Source organism: Ahaetulla prasina, chromosome 6, assembly GCF_028640845.1.
Source record: "Ahaetulla prasina isolate Xishuangbanna chromosome 6, ASM2864084v1, whole genome shotgun sequence".
Classification (NCBI taxonomy): Eukaryota; Metazoa; Chordata; class Lepidosauria; order Squamata; family Colubridae; genus Ahaetulla; species Ahaetulla prasina.
Genome location: NC_080544.1, coordinates 110,415,937 through 110,430,646, shown reverse-complemented (window position 1 = coordinate 110,430,646; position 14,710 = coordinate 110,415,937). Strand labels below are relative to the sequence as shown.

Below are 14,710 nucleotides of genomic sequence, written 5' to 3'. Positions count from 1 at the left end.
CAGCATCCCCACGGTCACGTGATCCAAATCCAGACGCTTGGCGACTGGCTCATATTTATGACGGTTGCGGTGTCCCATGGTTACGTCATCCTCTTTCGCAACCTTCTGACAAGCAAAGTCAATGGGGGAAGCCAGATTCACTCAACAATCGGGATGACCAACTTATGAACTGCAGTGATTCACTTAACAACTGTGGCAAGAAAAGTCGTAAAATGGGGCAAAAACTCACTTAACAAATGTCTCACCTAACGACAGAAATATCGGGCTCAGTTGTGGTCGTAAATCGAGGATTACCTGTAAGTATTTTTCTGACAGTCTATGCCAGGGGTCTCTAACCTTGGCAACTTTAAGCCTGGAGGACTTCAACTCCCAGAATTGCCCAGCCAGCAAAGCTTCAGGCTTAAAGTTGCCAAGGTTGGAGACCCCTGGTCTATGCTGTCTTGTTTGGACAAATAAAGATGACCAGAGGAAGTTTTGCTCTCAGAAAACAAAAAAAATAAAAATAAAATCACAGCCAGTTTGTCCAAAACTCCAGCCACTTTTCAGTTTTCGTTCCCGGGTCTTTTTTTTCAGGAACAGCCTTGCTGGACAGTTCCCTCCATGTGAAACTGACTGAGATGAGTCTATTTCAGAAGTACAGGTGAAACTCAAAAAATTAGAATATCGTGCAAAAGTTCCAGGCTGCGGTCATCCCTGCTGCTTGTGCACCTTTTTCTTCCACACGACTTTCTATTAATTAATTAATTTATTTATTTATTATATTTGTATACCGCCCTTCTCCCGAAGGACTCAGGGCGGTTCACAGCCAATAAAAAACACAATACATAGAATACAAATTAAAAACTATATAAAAAACTGATTCAATAACGGCCTAAAAATTTAGATACAATTTAAAACCCCATTTAAAACCCCCAATTAAAACCCATAAATTTAAAAAAATTTAATGTGCTTTGATACAGCACTTTGGGAACATCCAACTTCTTTTTCAACTGTTCATGTGACTTTTCAACTTCTTTTTCAACTGTTTCAACTCCTACCCTCAAAACGACGCTATAGAGCACTGCACACCAGAACAACTAGACACAAGAACAGTTTTTTCCCGAAGGCCATCACTCTGCTAAACAAATAATTCCCTCAACACTGTCAGACTATTTACTGAATCTGCACTACTATTAATCGTTTCATAGTTCCCATCACCAATCTCTTTCCACTTATGACTGTATGACTATAACTTGTTGCTGGCAATCCTTATGATTTATATTGATATATTGATCATCAATTGTGTTGTAAATGTTGTACCTTGATGAACGTATCTTTTCTTTTATGTACACTGAGAGCATATGCACCAAGACAAATTCCTTGTGTGTCCAATCACACTTGGCCAATAAAATTCTATTCTATTCTATTCTATTTTGCAATTACCTTTTGAGGCTTTCCCTCCTTATGGAGGGTGTCAATGATGGTTTTCTGCACAACGGTCAGGTCAGCAGTCTTTCCCATGATTGCGATTCCTACTGAACCAGACTGGGAGACCATTTAAAGGCTCAGGAACCCTTTGCAGGTGTTATGGCTTAAGTAGCTGATTAGAGTGGGAGACTTTGAGCCTAGAATATTGAACCTTTTCACAATATTCTAATTTTCTGAGATTGTGAATTTAGGGTTTTCATGAGCTGTCAGCCATAATCATCAAAATGATGACAAATCAAGGCATGAACTATCTCGCTTTGCATGTAATGAGTCTATCTCATATATTAGTTTCACCTTTTAAGTTGCATTACTGAAATAAATGAACTTTTGCACGATATTCTAATCTTTTGAGTTTCACCTGTATTTCAAAGGAATACAGGAATCCCAGAGAGACAGCTACAGTGGTGGGCAAAATTGTGGAAACCTTTTGGGAAAAGTGTATTTTCTAAAACTTGCTAATAAAACCATTTTTTGGGGGGGAGTAATACCATAAAATTATGTATCAATGGAAAGATAATTGAATCAAGAATGTAATGCAGTAACTTTTAGGAAGCATTTGCTATTAGAATAGCAGTTACAGTATAAAGAAGAGAAGTGAAACACGTAGAAAAAACGAGAGATACAAAAATTATCACCATAGAAAAAACGAAATATACAAAAATTATCCCCATGTCAGTGAATCCTTAGTTGGGTAACCTTTAGCGTGAATTTCGGCCTTACAACATCTTCCCATGGAGTGAACCAAGTCTTTGAGTTCTGCAGCTGTTCTAATGTGAAACCAAGATTGAATGATGGCTTCTATTAACTGGGTTTTATTGCTGGATCGCTTCTGACTAACCAGTTTCTTTAGTCGCCTCCATGGATTTTCAATTGGATGAAGGTCTGGGCTATTCCCAGGCCATTCCAGCAGTGGAATAGGATTCTCTTGAAACTCCAAAAACAAGTGGTGTTATTAGCCATCAAAAATTCACTTTTCCCAAAAGGTTTCCACAATTTTGGCCACTGCTGTATATCAGGACAGGTGAACATTTGCAAGGTTTGATTTCGAAAACTCCCCCCCTTTTTTTTTTTAAAGCTAGGAAGGTGGAGAGAAATGCAGGTAGTCCTCGACTTACAACAGTTCATTTAGTGACCGTTCCGACGGCACTGAACAAAGTGACTTGTGACCGTTTCTCAGGTATGAACTTTTGTAGCAACTCCACGCTCACGTGATCAAAATTCAAGGCGCTCGAAAACTTGACTCGTCTTTACGACGGTTGCGGTATCCCGGTGTCACGCGACACCCCCCCCCCTTTTGTGACCTTCGGGCAAGCAAAGTCCACGGGGAAGCCAGATGTCCTTAGCGACGTTACTCACTTATCAACCGCAGTGATTCACATAACAGCGGGGGCAAGAAATGTTGTCAAATGGGGAGGGAGGAAACGCACTTAAAACATCTCACTGAAGCAGAGAAATGTCGGTCTCCGCTGTGGTCATAAGCCGAGGACTACCTGTAAAACCACCGAGAGTCTTCCCGATTTCTCTCTAAATGATTCCAACCCACAGGTACTGCCCAAGGGTGGGGTTTTTTCTTCACAAGCCAACATGGCTACCTTCACAAGAACAGTTTTTTCCCGAAGGCCATCACTCTGCTAAACAAATAATTCCCTCAACACTGTCAGACTATTTACTGAATCTGCACTACTATTAATCTTCTCATTGTTCCCATCACCAATCTCTTTCCATTTATGACTGTATGACTATAACTTGTTGCTGGCAATCCTTATGATTTATATTGATATATTGACCATCAATTGTGTTGTAAATGTTGTACCTTGATGAACGTATCTTTTCTTTTATGTACGCTGAGAGCATATGCACCAAGACAAATTCCTTGTGTGTCCAATCACACTTGGCCAATAAAAATTCTATTCTATTCTATTCTATTCTATTCTTGAAACAAGAGAAGGCAACCAAGTTTTCTGCGGTGCATCCCTTACTGGCATGACACTCCTAATTGCTGGCGTTGAATTGGAGCCAAGCTTATTATGTGGTACAGCTGCGGTGAACTATTTTAGCCTGTGCCGCCGCCTCCCCCCACTCCTTCTCTTCCTAGCTCCTGATCTCAAGGCTATAATCTTCTTTACACCTCTCTGATCCCTTCTTCGTGGGATCTAAGCAAAAGATCCTGCAACGGCACTAACAGCCTCCGGTGGGGAATCCCGAGAGCCAAAATTGGACTGTCCATTTCCTTTGGAAACCGGCTTCCAAAGGTTCCTCATTGAACAAGGAAGAAGAGCTTTTAAACAGTTAGGCTGGCCTTTGCAGCTCAATTGGGAAGCCTTCGATTGCAAGGGTTTTGAAACCGGCCCTGTATATTTATTTATTTTATTAAATTTCGGTGCTGGCCATCTCCCCTACAAGATAACTCTGGGTGGTGTGTGTGTGTGCTAGTATGTGTGTGTGTTTGTATGTATGTATGTGTGTATATCAGTATATGTATGTATATTGTTATATGAAGAATAGAATAGAATAGAATAGAATAGAATAGAATAGAATAGAATAGAACGGGAACGAGGATAGGATAGAGTAGAGTAGAGTAGAGTAGAGTAGAGTAGAGTAGAGTAGAGTAGAGTAGAGTAGAGTAGAGTAGAGTAGAGTAGAATAGAATAGAATAGAATAGAATAGAATACCAGAGTTGGAAGGGACCTTGGAGGTCTTCTAGTCCAACCCTCTGCTTAGGCAGGAAACCCTATACCGCTTCAGACAAGTGGCTGTCCAGTCTCTTCTTAAAAACTTCCAGTGTTGGAGCATTCACAACTTCCGGAGGCAAGTCATTCCACTGATTAATTGTTCTGTCAGGAAATTTCTCCTTAGTTCTAAATTGCTTCTCTCCTTGATTAATTTCCACCCATTGCTTCTTGTTCTACCTTCAGGTGCTTTGGAGAACAGCCCGACTCCCTCTTCTTTGTGGCAGCCCCTGAGATATTGGAACCCTGCTATCATGTCTCCCCTAGTCCTTCTTTTCATTAAACTAGACATACCCAGTTCCTGCAACCTTTCTTCATATGTTTTAGCCCTCCAATCATCCCCTAATCCTCTTTTGTTGCTCTTGTCTGCACTTTTTCTAGAGTCTCAAATTCTTGACATTGTGGTGACCAAAACTGGATGCAGTATTCCAAGTATGGCCTTACCAAGGCCTTATAAAGTGGTATTAGCACTTCATGTGATCTTGATTCCAAAGAGAGAGCATTAAATCCTTCCATGCTATGTAGCATATTGGGCAGCTAATTTGGGTTAGAGAGATGATAGATAGATATGGTTGGTAGAGATAGATAGATAGATAGATAGGATAAGATAGGTTGGTAGGCAGGCAGACCTTAACCTACAACAGTTCATTTAGTGACCGTTACAACGGCACTGAAAAAGTGACCTATGACCGTTTTTCACACTTACAACTGGGTCAGGTGATCAAAATTCTAATGCTTGGCAGCTGGTTCATATTTATGACGGTTGCAAGATCCCGGGGTCGCGTGATCCCCTTTGGCGACTTTCCGACAAGCAAAGTCCATGGGAAAAGCCAGATTCCCTTAAGCCTTCCTGTTACGAGTGTAGCGATTCATTTAACAACGGTGGCAAGAAAGGCCATCCAATGGGGGCAAAAAACTGACTGAACAAATTCCTCACTCTGCAATGTGGTCCGTAAATCGAGGATTACCTCTATGATAATATCACTTTAAAACCCAAGGATCTTTTTGTGAACCTAACAGAACACCAAGATAAGTCAGGCTATAAAGAGAAAGGCTATTTAGGGATCCATCTGTCTTCATTCCCAGCCAACGTTAAAACAAACAAGCAAAGCACAATCCCACATATCAGAAAATAAAACCGCCACCTCTTTGGAGGAACACAACTAGATTACAAACTGTGCCTGGAATGCAGAAGCATTGCTGGTGAAACGAAACAGACCAACAGTCCGAGGTCTGGACTATGTAAAAAAATAATTCCCCGCGCTAATATTTGAGGAAGGAGAGTGGGCTCAAATCCAGAATTCCTTCATTTACCTTTGCTCAAGCCATCTTTATAGAAGAATTAATTCTTATTTTCTACCTTTTTCCAAACCTGGATACCCAAAAAAAAAAAAAAAAAAAAGAGCCCTCCGGTGTGAATATAAAGGAGCAAGAGAACAAGCTTCGAGAAACCTACAGGTCCAGTAAATTTATGTAACTGATCTCGCGGGTTCTCCAAACGGTCATTACAGGATTTATACCCCAAAAATATTGGATCTCCTCTCTGTCTTCGACTCGTGTGATTTGATTTGATTTAAGAACATCTATATGGTTGCCCAAATCTCAGGGTTACTCCCTTGACACCGAGGCTGCCCTGGGTGGATCACGCTGGAAAAACAAAACCCTCCAAAAGTTCAACTCCGTCTTCAGTGTTGCTGGCAACAGGTGCCGCTGTTCCTATCTCTCATGGAAATACAGGACAGTTCTTGGGAGATTCGCTTCTTCCCCCAAATGAGACCTCACATCTGATTGCAGCCTTCCTCAAGCTAGCATGCTGTGGATCAGGGGTGTCAAACTCAAGGCCCATGGGCCACACCCGGCCCACAGGGTGCTGGACCACGTAGCCACCCTGGAAACAGTGAGGGACCAGCTCACAGTGCTGTTGTGACCCAGGCCCAAGTAGGTAGCAGGAAACTCAGTCCTTCATTCCCAGTGTCGTTCAACTCAAATTAAAGCAAATTCCTCCCAACACAAATTCCTCAGTCCTATCGCAAACCTTGGTCCAATTAGGCAAACTGCCAAAGGCCTTTCTTGGTAAAAGTTCAGAAGTCACGAAAATAAATCCAAGACGTAGACGAAGCAGAAGACGCAGCTACCAATGTTGTTTTCCAGCAAAGCTCAAACGCCGTTGCTGGTCTGTTTTAAGCCTTATGGGAGGGGCAAATCATCTCCTGGCCTTACTCCCGAGTTGTCCTCTCTGCTTGAGCTGTTCTTGCCTTCTGGCAGCTCTTCTCATGCGTGCATTAGGAACAGGCTCCTCCTGTTCCTCTGCCTCACTACTATCAGTCTCTGGAGGCTCTGGAGTCCTCACCTCACTTCCCGATGGCCCTGGCCTCACCTCAGCCTCATCGCTGTCCGACTCTGTTGCCAGCTCCGCAGGCTGCTGATGAACCACAACAGTAGCCTGTGCTACTGAAAACGGGCTCCCGAGCTCCATTTTTGGCTGCCACAGCCTCCTGCAACCCTCTGCCAGCAAAAACGGGCTCCTGAGCTCCATTTTTGGCTCTGACGAAAATAGGCTCTAGAGCTCCGTTTCCGGCTCTGACAGCCTCCTGCAACCCTCTGCCAGCGAAAACAGAGCTCACACAGCCCTCCCAAGCTCTGTTTTTACTGGTAGAGGGTTGCAGGAGGCTGTCGCAGCCAGAAACAGAGCTACAGAGCCTATTTTGTTGGCAGAGCATTCGGGCTGCCACAGGCACCCCCGATATGAGGGACATCAAGCAGGCCATGGCCACTCTGGTTACACACACACACACACCCCAAGGTCAAACACAACCCTGATGCGGCCCTCAATGAAATCAAGTTTGACACCCCTGCTCTATATTAACACCTCCGCCATGCTATTCTGCTCCAAGTCTGCATTTTATTTGCTAGCAACATGCAAAACGGGAGGCACATCCGCGAGAGTGCCTCCAGAAGTTGTGAATGCTCCCAACCCTGGAGGTTTTTAAGAAGAAATTTGTCTGAAATGGTATAGGGCAGGGATGGCTAACCTTTTGGCCATCGCATGCCAAAAGCGGGGGGAGCGCGGGGTGTGTGTGTGTTGTGTGCACACGTGCCCACCACCCATAATTCTCTGCACCCCGCCCTCCCGCGCATGCACGCGTGACCCCCCCGCTTTGGCCACGCAATGGTACTGTGGGCCCGTTTTTCGCTCTCCCCAGGCTCCAGAGCCTTTTTAGGAGCCTGGGGAGGGCAAAAACGGCTTTCCCCATCCCCCAAGGCCTTCCGGAGGCCAGAAAAAGCCTGTTTCCCTACTTCTGGTGGGCCCAGAAGGCCCAAAATTGGAGCTGAGCTCACGTGCCCACCAATATGGCTCCGCGTGCTACCTGTGCCACGTGTGGCATAGGTTCGCCATCACGGGTATAGAGTTTTCTGCCTGAACAGGGGGGGACTAGAAGACCTCCAAGGTCCCTTCCAGCTCAATTCTGATTCTGAAATGGGATAGGGTCTCCTGCTTGAGTGGGGGGTGGGGGGGGCTAGAAGACCTCCAAGGACCTTGTCTCGGGGTAGCGGGGGATGCAAGACTCTCTTTGCAAGACGAGGGAGAAGGTGGACGGGCATTTGCTCCTGGCAGGAGGATCTTATGCGAGTCGAGTCTCCTGAGTCGGATGGCGTTTGTGTTTAAGGGATGGCCATTGTTACAAATCAAGATCTTTTCGACTTGATCTGTGGTTTGACTCACTCGCTCGAGCAATTAGCTCTGCAGGGTTCTCTTGCAACACGCTCCTTTCTGCTTTTACCACCGAGTAAGACCGATTCAGAGGGTGAATTCCACAGCAGACATCTATATAATCTCACCAAAGGGTGGGGCGGGGGGAGAGAAGAGGGGCTGAAAGCAGGCACTTTGGATTAGCCTAGCTTACTACATTCCCAGTTAGTACTTATTGTAGATGCCTAGTAAGCGGCTAAGAGGAGTCCTTGGTGATGTGAAGGCTGATTTGCACTGTCATTTGACAGATGCTCTCTGAGCTTGGTTTTTTTTTGTTTTTTTGGCAGACGTTTTATGTCCCAACTAGGTAACATCATCAGTGCCAGAAGGGAGTGGGGGTTGCACTGATGATGTTACCTAGTTGGGTCATGAAATGTCTTCAAGAAAACAACCAAGAGCCCCACAGTCCTCTCCTTCCTTCCTTCCTTCCTTCCTTCCTTCCTTCCTTCCTTCCTTCCTTCCTTCCTTCCTTCCTCCCTCCCTCCCTCCCTCCCTCCCTCCCTCCCTTCTTCCCTCCCTCCCTTCCCAGCACTGATGATGTTCCCTAGTTTGGGTCATGGTTGGTTTTTTTTTTTTGCAGACATTTCATGACCCAACTAGGGAACATCATCAGTGCTGGAAGGGAGTGGGGGTTGCACGGATGATGTTCCCTAGTTGGGTCATGAAATGTCTTCAAGAAAACAACCAAGATCAGAGAGCACCAAGGGCGCCACAGTCCTTTTCCTCCACCACCACCACCTCTTCTTCCTCCTCCTCTTTCCCCTTCCTTCTTCCTTCTAGCACTGATGACATTGCCAGGCTGGGTACTGAAACATTTGCAAGAAAACAATCAAGATCAGAGAGTACCAAGGGCCCCATAGTCCTCTTCCTCCTCTCCTTCCTTTCCTTCCCTCCTTCCTTCCTCCCTCCCTCCCTCCCCAGCACTGATGATGTTCCCTAGTTTGGGTCATGGTTGGTGTTTTTTTTTTTGCAGACATTTCATGACCCAACTAGGGAACATCATCAGTGCTGGAAGGGAGTGGGGGTTGCCCTGATGATGTTCCCTAGTTGGGTCATGAAACGTCTCCAAGAAAACAACCAAGCTCAGAGAGCACCAAGGACCTTTCGTTTCAACCCAGAATTACAGAGGTTCTTCAATGAAGAGAGTCGGTATGGATCCCTTCACTTTCCCATCAGCTTGTAAGGCCTGCGCTAAAACTACTTGTCTGAAAAGTGATTTTGGAAGTCCTCCAAATAAATGTAAGGTAGCCTAAGAAGAAAGGCAGAGAGCCCCTCCCAAACCCCAAGATGCATCCATGCCTCTTACTTTGAATTGGATCCCAGCGTTATTTCTGGGTTTGCGCCATATAGGTAGTCCTTGACTTACAGCCATTCGTTCAGTGATCGAAGTTACAACGGGCACTGAAAAAAAGTGACTTATGACCGTTTTTCACCCTTATGACCAGCATCCCCACAGTCCTGTGACCAAAATCCGGATGCTTTGGAAACTGCCATTTATTTTATGACGGTTGCAGTGTCTCAGGATCGTGTGATCCGCTTTTGCGACCTTCGGACAAGCCAGATTCACTTAACAACCACGTTGCTAACTTAACTACTGCACTGCTTCGTTCACAACTGTAGCACGAAGAAAGATCGGAAAATGCAGCAAAGCTCACTTAACCAATATCCTGCTTAGAAACAGAAATTACAGGCTCAATTGTGGTCATAATTCGAGGAATACTTATACAGTAGTGGCCAAAATTTGGAAACCTTTTGGGAAAAGTGTATTTTCGAGGTTTGATGGCTAATAACACCACTTTTTGGGGGGACTTTCAAGATAATCCTATTCCACTGCTGGAATGGCTTGGGAATAGCCCAGACCTTCACCCAATTTATTTATTTACATTTATACCCCGCCCTTTTCCGAAGACTCAGAGCGGCTTACAGTGTGTAAGGCAATAGTCTCATTCTATTTGTATATTTACAAAGTCAACTTATTGCCCCCCCAACAATCTGGGTCCTCATTTTACCTACCTTATAAAGGATGGAAGGCTGAGTCAACCTTGGGCCGGGCTTGAACCTGCAGTAATTGCAGGCTACTGTGTTCTTAATAACAGGCTCCTTACAGCCTGAGCTATCCACGGCCCCAATTGAAAATCTAGGGAGTCGACTAAAGAAACATCTTAGTCAGAAGCGACCCAGCAATAAAACCCAGTTAATAGAAGCCATCATTCAATCTTGGTTTCACATTAGAACAGCTGCAGAACTCACACTTGGTTCACTCCATGGGAAGACGTTGTAAGGCCAATATTCATGCTGAAGGTTACCCAACTAAGGATTCACTGACATGGTGATAATTTTTGTATAGTTCGTTTTTTCTATGGTGATAATTTTTGTATATCTCATTTTTTCTACGTTTCACTTTTCTTCTTGAGCCTGTAACTGCTATTCTAATAACAAATCCTTCATAAATGTTATTGCATTACATTCCTGATTAAATTATCTTCCCATTGATATATAATTGTATGGTGAAGGCAAAGGTTCCCCTCGCACATATGTGCTAGTCGTTCCCGACTCTAGGGGGCGGTGCTCATCTCCGTTTCAAAGCCAAAGAGCCAGCGCTGTCCGAAGACGTCTCTGTGGTCATGTGGCCGGCATGACTAAACGCCAAAGACGCATGGAACGCTGTTCCCTTCCCACCAAAGGTGGTCCCCTATTTTCCTACTTGCATTTTTTACGTGCTTTCGAACTGCTAGGTTGGCAGAAGCTGGGACAAGTAACGGGAGCTCACTCCATTATGCGTCACTAGGGATTCGAACGGCTGAACTGCTGACCTTTCGATCGACAAGTTCAGCGTGCCTAGCCACTGAGCCACCACGTCCCTAATTGTATGGTATTACTCCCCCCCAAAAAAGTGGTGATATTAGTTTTAGAATATACACTTTTCCCAAAAGATTTCCACAATTTTGGCCACTGCTTTATATGGACGCATGAAGCAACCATGCCAGCTGGGTTCAGACAATATATTAACCCACAAAACAAACAGAAAAGTAATCTTCAAAGTTGGCAGCTTTAAGACGTGGACTTCAACTCCCAGAATTCTCCACCTATGCTGGCTGGAGAATTCTGGGAGTTGAAATCCACAAGTCTTAAAGCTGCCAAGTTTGAAGTCTTCTGCCTTAACCTCTTCTATTTAACTAAAATGAATACTAAGCTTAAGGCAAGATATGCGCAGCCTTCACCTGACACTGTTAAATACTGGAATCCTCAACTTACAACAGTTCATTTAATGACTGCTCGAAGTTACAATAGCACTGAAAAGCGACTTAGGACCGTTTTTCACCCTTACGACCATCGCAACATCCCCACAAAGTCATCAAAATGCAGACACTTGGCAACTGACTCATATTTATGACGGTCGCAGTGATCACATGATACTCTTTTATGATCTTTCTGACAAGCCAAGTCCATGGGGAAGCCAAATTCACTCAACAGCCAAGTTACAAACTTCACAAGCGCAGCGATTCACTTAACAACGGTGGCAAGAAAGGTCATTAAAAAAGGGTGCAAAACTCACGTAACCATTGTCCCGCTCAGCAGCAGAAATCCAGGGCTCAATTGTGGTCGTAACTGGAGAACTACCTCTATGTGGTATGAACTGGAGCCTCAAAATACTAACCAGTATTTACCCCAGCAACTGTATGGCCCCCAGATTATTCATTCACCTGGAACAGGTTGGGAAAGGGGGAGAGGGGCAGAATTCCAGCCAATATAAGCAGTCCTCGACTTATGACCACAACTGAGCCAAACTTTATTAAAAGTGAGAATTTGTTACCCGAGTCTCGCGCCGTTTTGTTAATCGAATCAGCTCCATTTGTTAAGTGAGTCACACGGCCGTTAAGTGAATCTGGCCTCTTCCCCTCCCCCAACATCAAAAATTGACTTTGCTGGCCAGAAGGTTGCCCAAGGGGAATCCTGTGACGCCAAAACGGCCGTTAAGTACAAAACCAGTGGCCAAGCGTTTGAATTTTGAGCCGCGGGATGCTGCAAAGGTCGCCAAGGTGAAAAAAAATAGTCCCGTTTTCCAGTGACGGTCACTAAATGAACCGTTGTAAGTCGAGGACTACCTGTAGCGGGGGGGGAGGGGACTCCAGGTGGCTGAAGACACTGCCCCCCCTCCCCTAGGAAATCCCCCCCACTGTGAAAAAAATAAGCCCTTTTCTCCCAGTGACGGTCACTAAACGAACCGTCGTAAGTCAAGGACTACCTGTATCGGGCGGGGGGAGACTCCAGGCAGCTCAAGACACTCCCCCCACCTCCCCCAGGAGAGCCCCCCCCTAAAATGAGTCCCGCCACTGTGAAAAAAATAAGCAGTAAGTCCCTTTTCTCCCAGTGACGGTCACTAAACGAACCGTCGTAAGTCTAGGACTATCTGTATCGGGGGGGGGGGGCGGGGGGCAACCCCAGGCAGCTCTTCTTTTCACCTCCTCCAGGAGAGCCCCCCCAAAATGAGTCCCGCCACTGTGAAAAAAATACGCCCTTTTCTCTCAGTGACGGTCACTAAACGAACCGTCGTAAGTCGAGGACTACCTGTATCGGGGGGGGACGACGAATCCAGGCAGCTCAAGGCACTCCCCCACCTCCCCCAGGACAGCCCCCCCCAAATGAGCCCCCCCCAGTCATTACCCTCCTACCGTATTTATCCAGCCCCTCTAAAACAGGGGACTCCAACCTTGGCCGCTTTAAGCCTGGCGGACTTCAACTCCCAGAATCCCCCAGCCAGCTTTGCTGGCTGAAAGTCTGGGAGTTGAATCCTCAGGCTTAAAGCAACAAAGTCTCTCTAAACGCTGCGCCTCCGAAGTACCGTAAGTAACCAAATAAGCGCGCAAGCCACCCAAGGCAGCCCCCAGCCTAGATAGAATCTTACCGTATTTCTTCTTCTGAAGCACCCCTTCAAAGTTAACACCACCATCACCATCCCCGCCGCCGCCGCCGCCGCATTACCGTATTTCCCCGCCGCCGCCGCCCCCTCGCGCGCCTCCCTGACAGGCCGGATACAGTTTGAATCCCCTCAGGATCTCCTTGGCCCGCCGCTGCTCTTCCTCTTCTTCTTCCTGGCTCGACATGGTCCCGCTGGGCGCCCCTCTCAGGCCTGGCCGAGGGGAGAGAGGCGAAAAGGCAGAGCTCGCCGGCCCGGACTCCCCTGCGCCCGCCACTGTCCAGCTGAACCAAACCACCCTCGGGGAGAAACCCGCCCGGCGACGCCCAATCACCGCCCGCGGAGGCCGAAGGGCAGCTGCAGGGACCAATCAGAGGGCGAGGAGGGGCTTGGCGGCGGCGACGCCCCACCGGTCGCTATGGAAGGGACGCCCCCCCCAACCTCACCTCCTTCCCCGCTTTCGCAGCAACCGCGGGCAGCTGGAAGACGGGTGTCGCCGCGGGACAATCTTCTCCAAAAGCCGAAGTCGGAGCGTGGAGAATCTTTGCCCGCAGTGGGAGACGCGGGAAGGGCTTGCGGCGGAGCGCGCCCCCTGGCGTCCAGAGAGGGGGAGGAGGCAGAAACAAGCGGGTTGTTTTTTTTTTGCGCCTTCCACGCGTGGGGTTTCTGTTCTCACGTGACCCCCCGAGATACGTTGCTTCGTGGTTATCAGTGAAGGCTTTTTAGGGTAGGGGGTGTCCAACTTTGGCAACTTTTAAGATCTCTGTGGACTTCAACTCCCAGAATGCTCCAGTCACCTATGTTATGCTGGCTGGGGAATTCTGGGAGTTGAAGTCCAAATCTCTTAAAAGTTGCCAAGTTTGGACAGCCTTATTGTTGGGGCAACTCCTGTTGGAAAACTCCATGTTGTGCCCCTTTGTAATTTCCCACTATTATTTTAACTTTTCCACTTCTTTTTAAAAAAATTAACTCCCCCCCCCCTTTACAGGGCTGGCTGGGTTTATTCATTTACCTTACAATTATAACTCAATATTTTAGTTTTGATACACTGTTCCAAGCATCCTCATGAAAAGGGGGGGGGGGAAATGAAAAATTCCAGGTACCCATCTACCCACCCACCCACCCACCATAATATTACAAAATAATAGAATAGAATAGAATAGAATTTTATTGGCCAAGTGTGATTGGACACACAAGGAATTTGTCTTGGTGCATATGCTCTCAGTGTACATAAAAGAAAAGATACGTTCATCAAGGTACAACATTTACAACACAATTGATGATCAATATATCAATATAAATCATAAGGATTGCCAGCAACAAGTTATAGTCATACAGTCATAAGTGGAAGGAGATTGGTGATGGGAGCTATGAAACGATTAATAGTAGTGCAGATTCAGTAAATAGTCTGACAGTGTTGAGGGAATTATTTGTTTAGCAGAGTGATGGCCTTGGGAAAAAAACTGTTCTTGTGTCTAGTTGTTCTGGTGTGCAGTGCTCTATAGCGTCGTTTTGAGGGTAGGAGTTGAAACAGTTTATGTCCAGGATGCGAGGGATCTGCAAATATTTTCACGGCCCTCTTCTTGATTCGTGCAGTATACAGGTCCTCAATGGAAGGCAAGTTGGTAGCAATTATTTTTTCTGCAGTTCTAATTATCCTCTGAAGTCTGTGTTTTTCTTGTTGGGTTGCAGAACCGAACCAGACAGTTATAGAGGTGCAAATGACAGACTCAATAATTCCTCTGTAGAACTGTATCAGCAGCTCCTTGGGCAGTTTGAGCTTACTGAGTTGGCGCAGAAAGAACATTCTTTGTTGTCCTTTTTTAATGATGTTTTTGATGTTAG

At 46.0% G+C, this 14,710-nt stretch overlaps 1 protein-coding gene across 1 annotated transcript in view; it reads right to left on the bottom strand.

The window, feature by feature from the left end:
• The window catches only part of PDE6D (phosphodiesterase 6D), a 47,416-nt gene extending 34,202 nt beyond the window's left edge, over positions 1–13,214 (bottom strand). Inside the window, exon 1 of the mRNA XM_058187331.1 lies at positions 12,985–13,214. Within this exon, the coding sequence (XP_058043314.1) occupies positions 12,985–13,052 (68 nt within the window). The 5' untranslated portion in view covers positions 13,053–13,214. The remainder of the gene's footprint in view (positions 1–12,984) is intronic.
• Between the last annotated feature and the right edge of the window lie 1,496 nt (positions 13,215–14,710).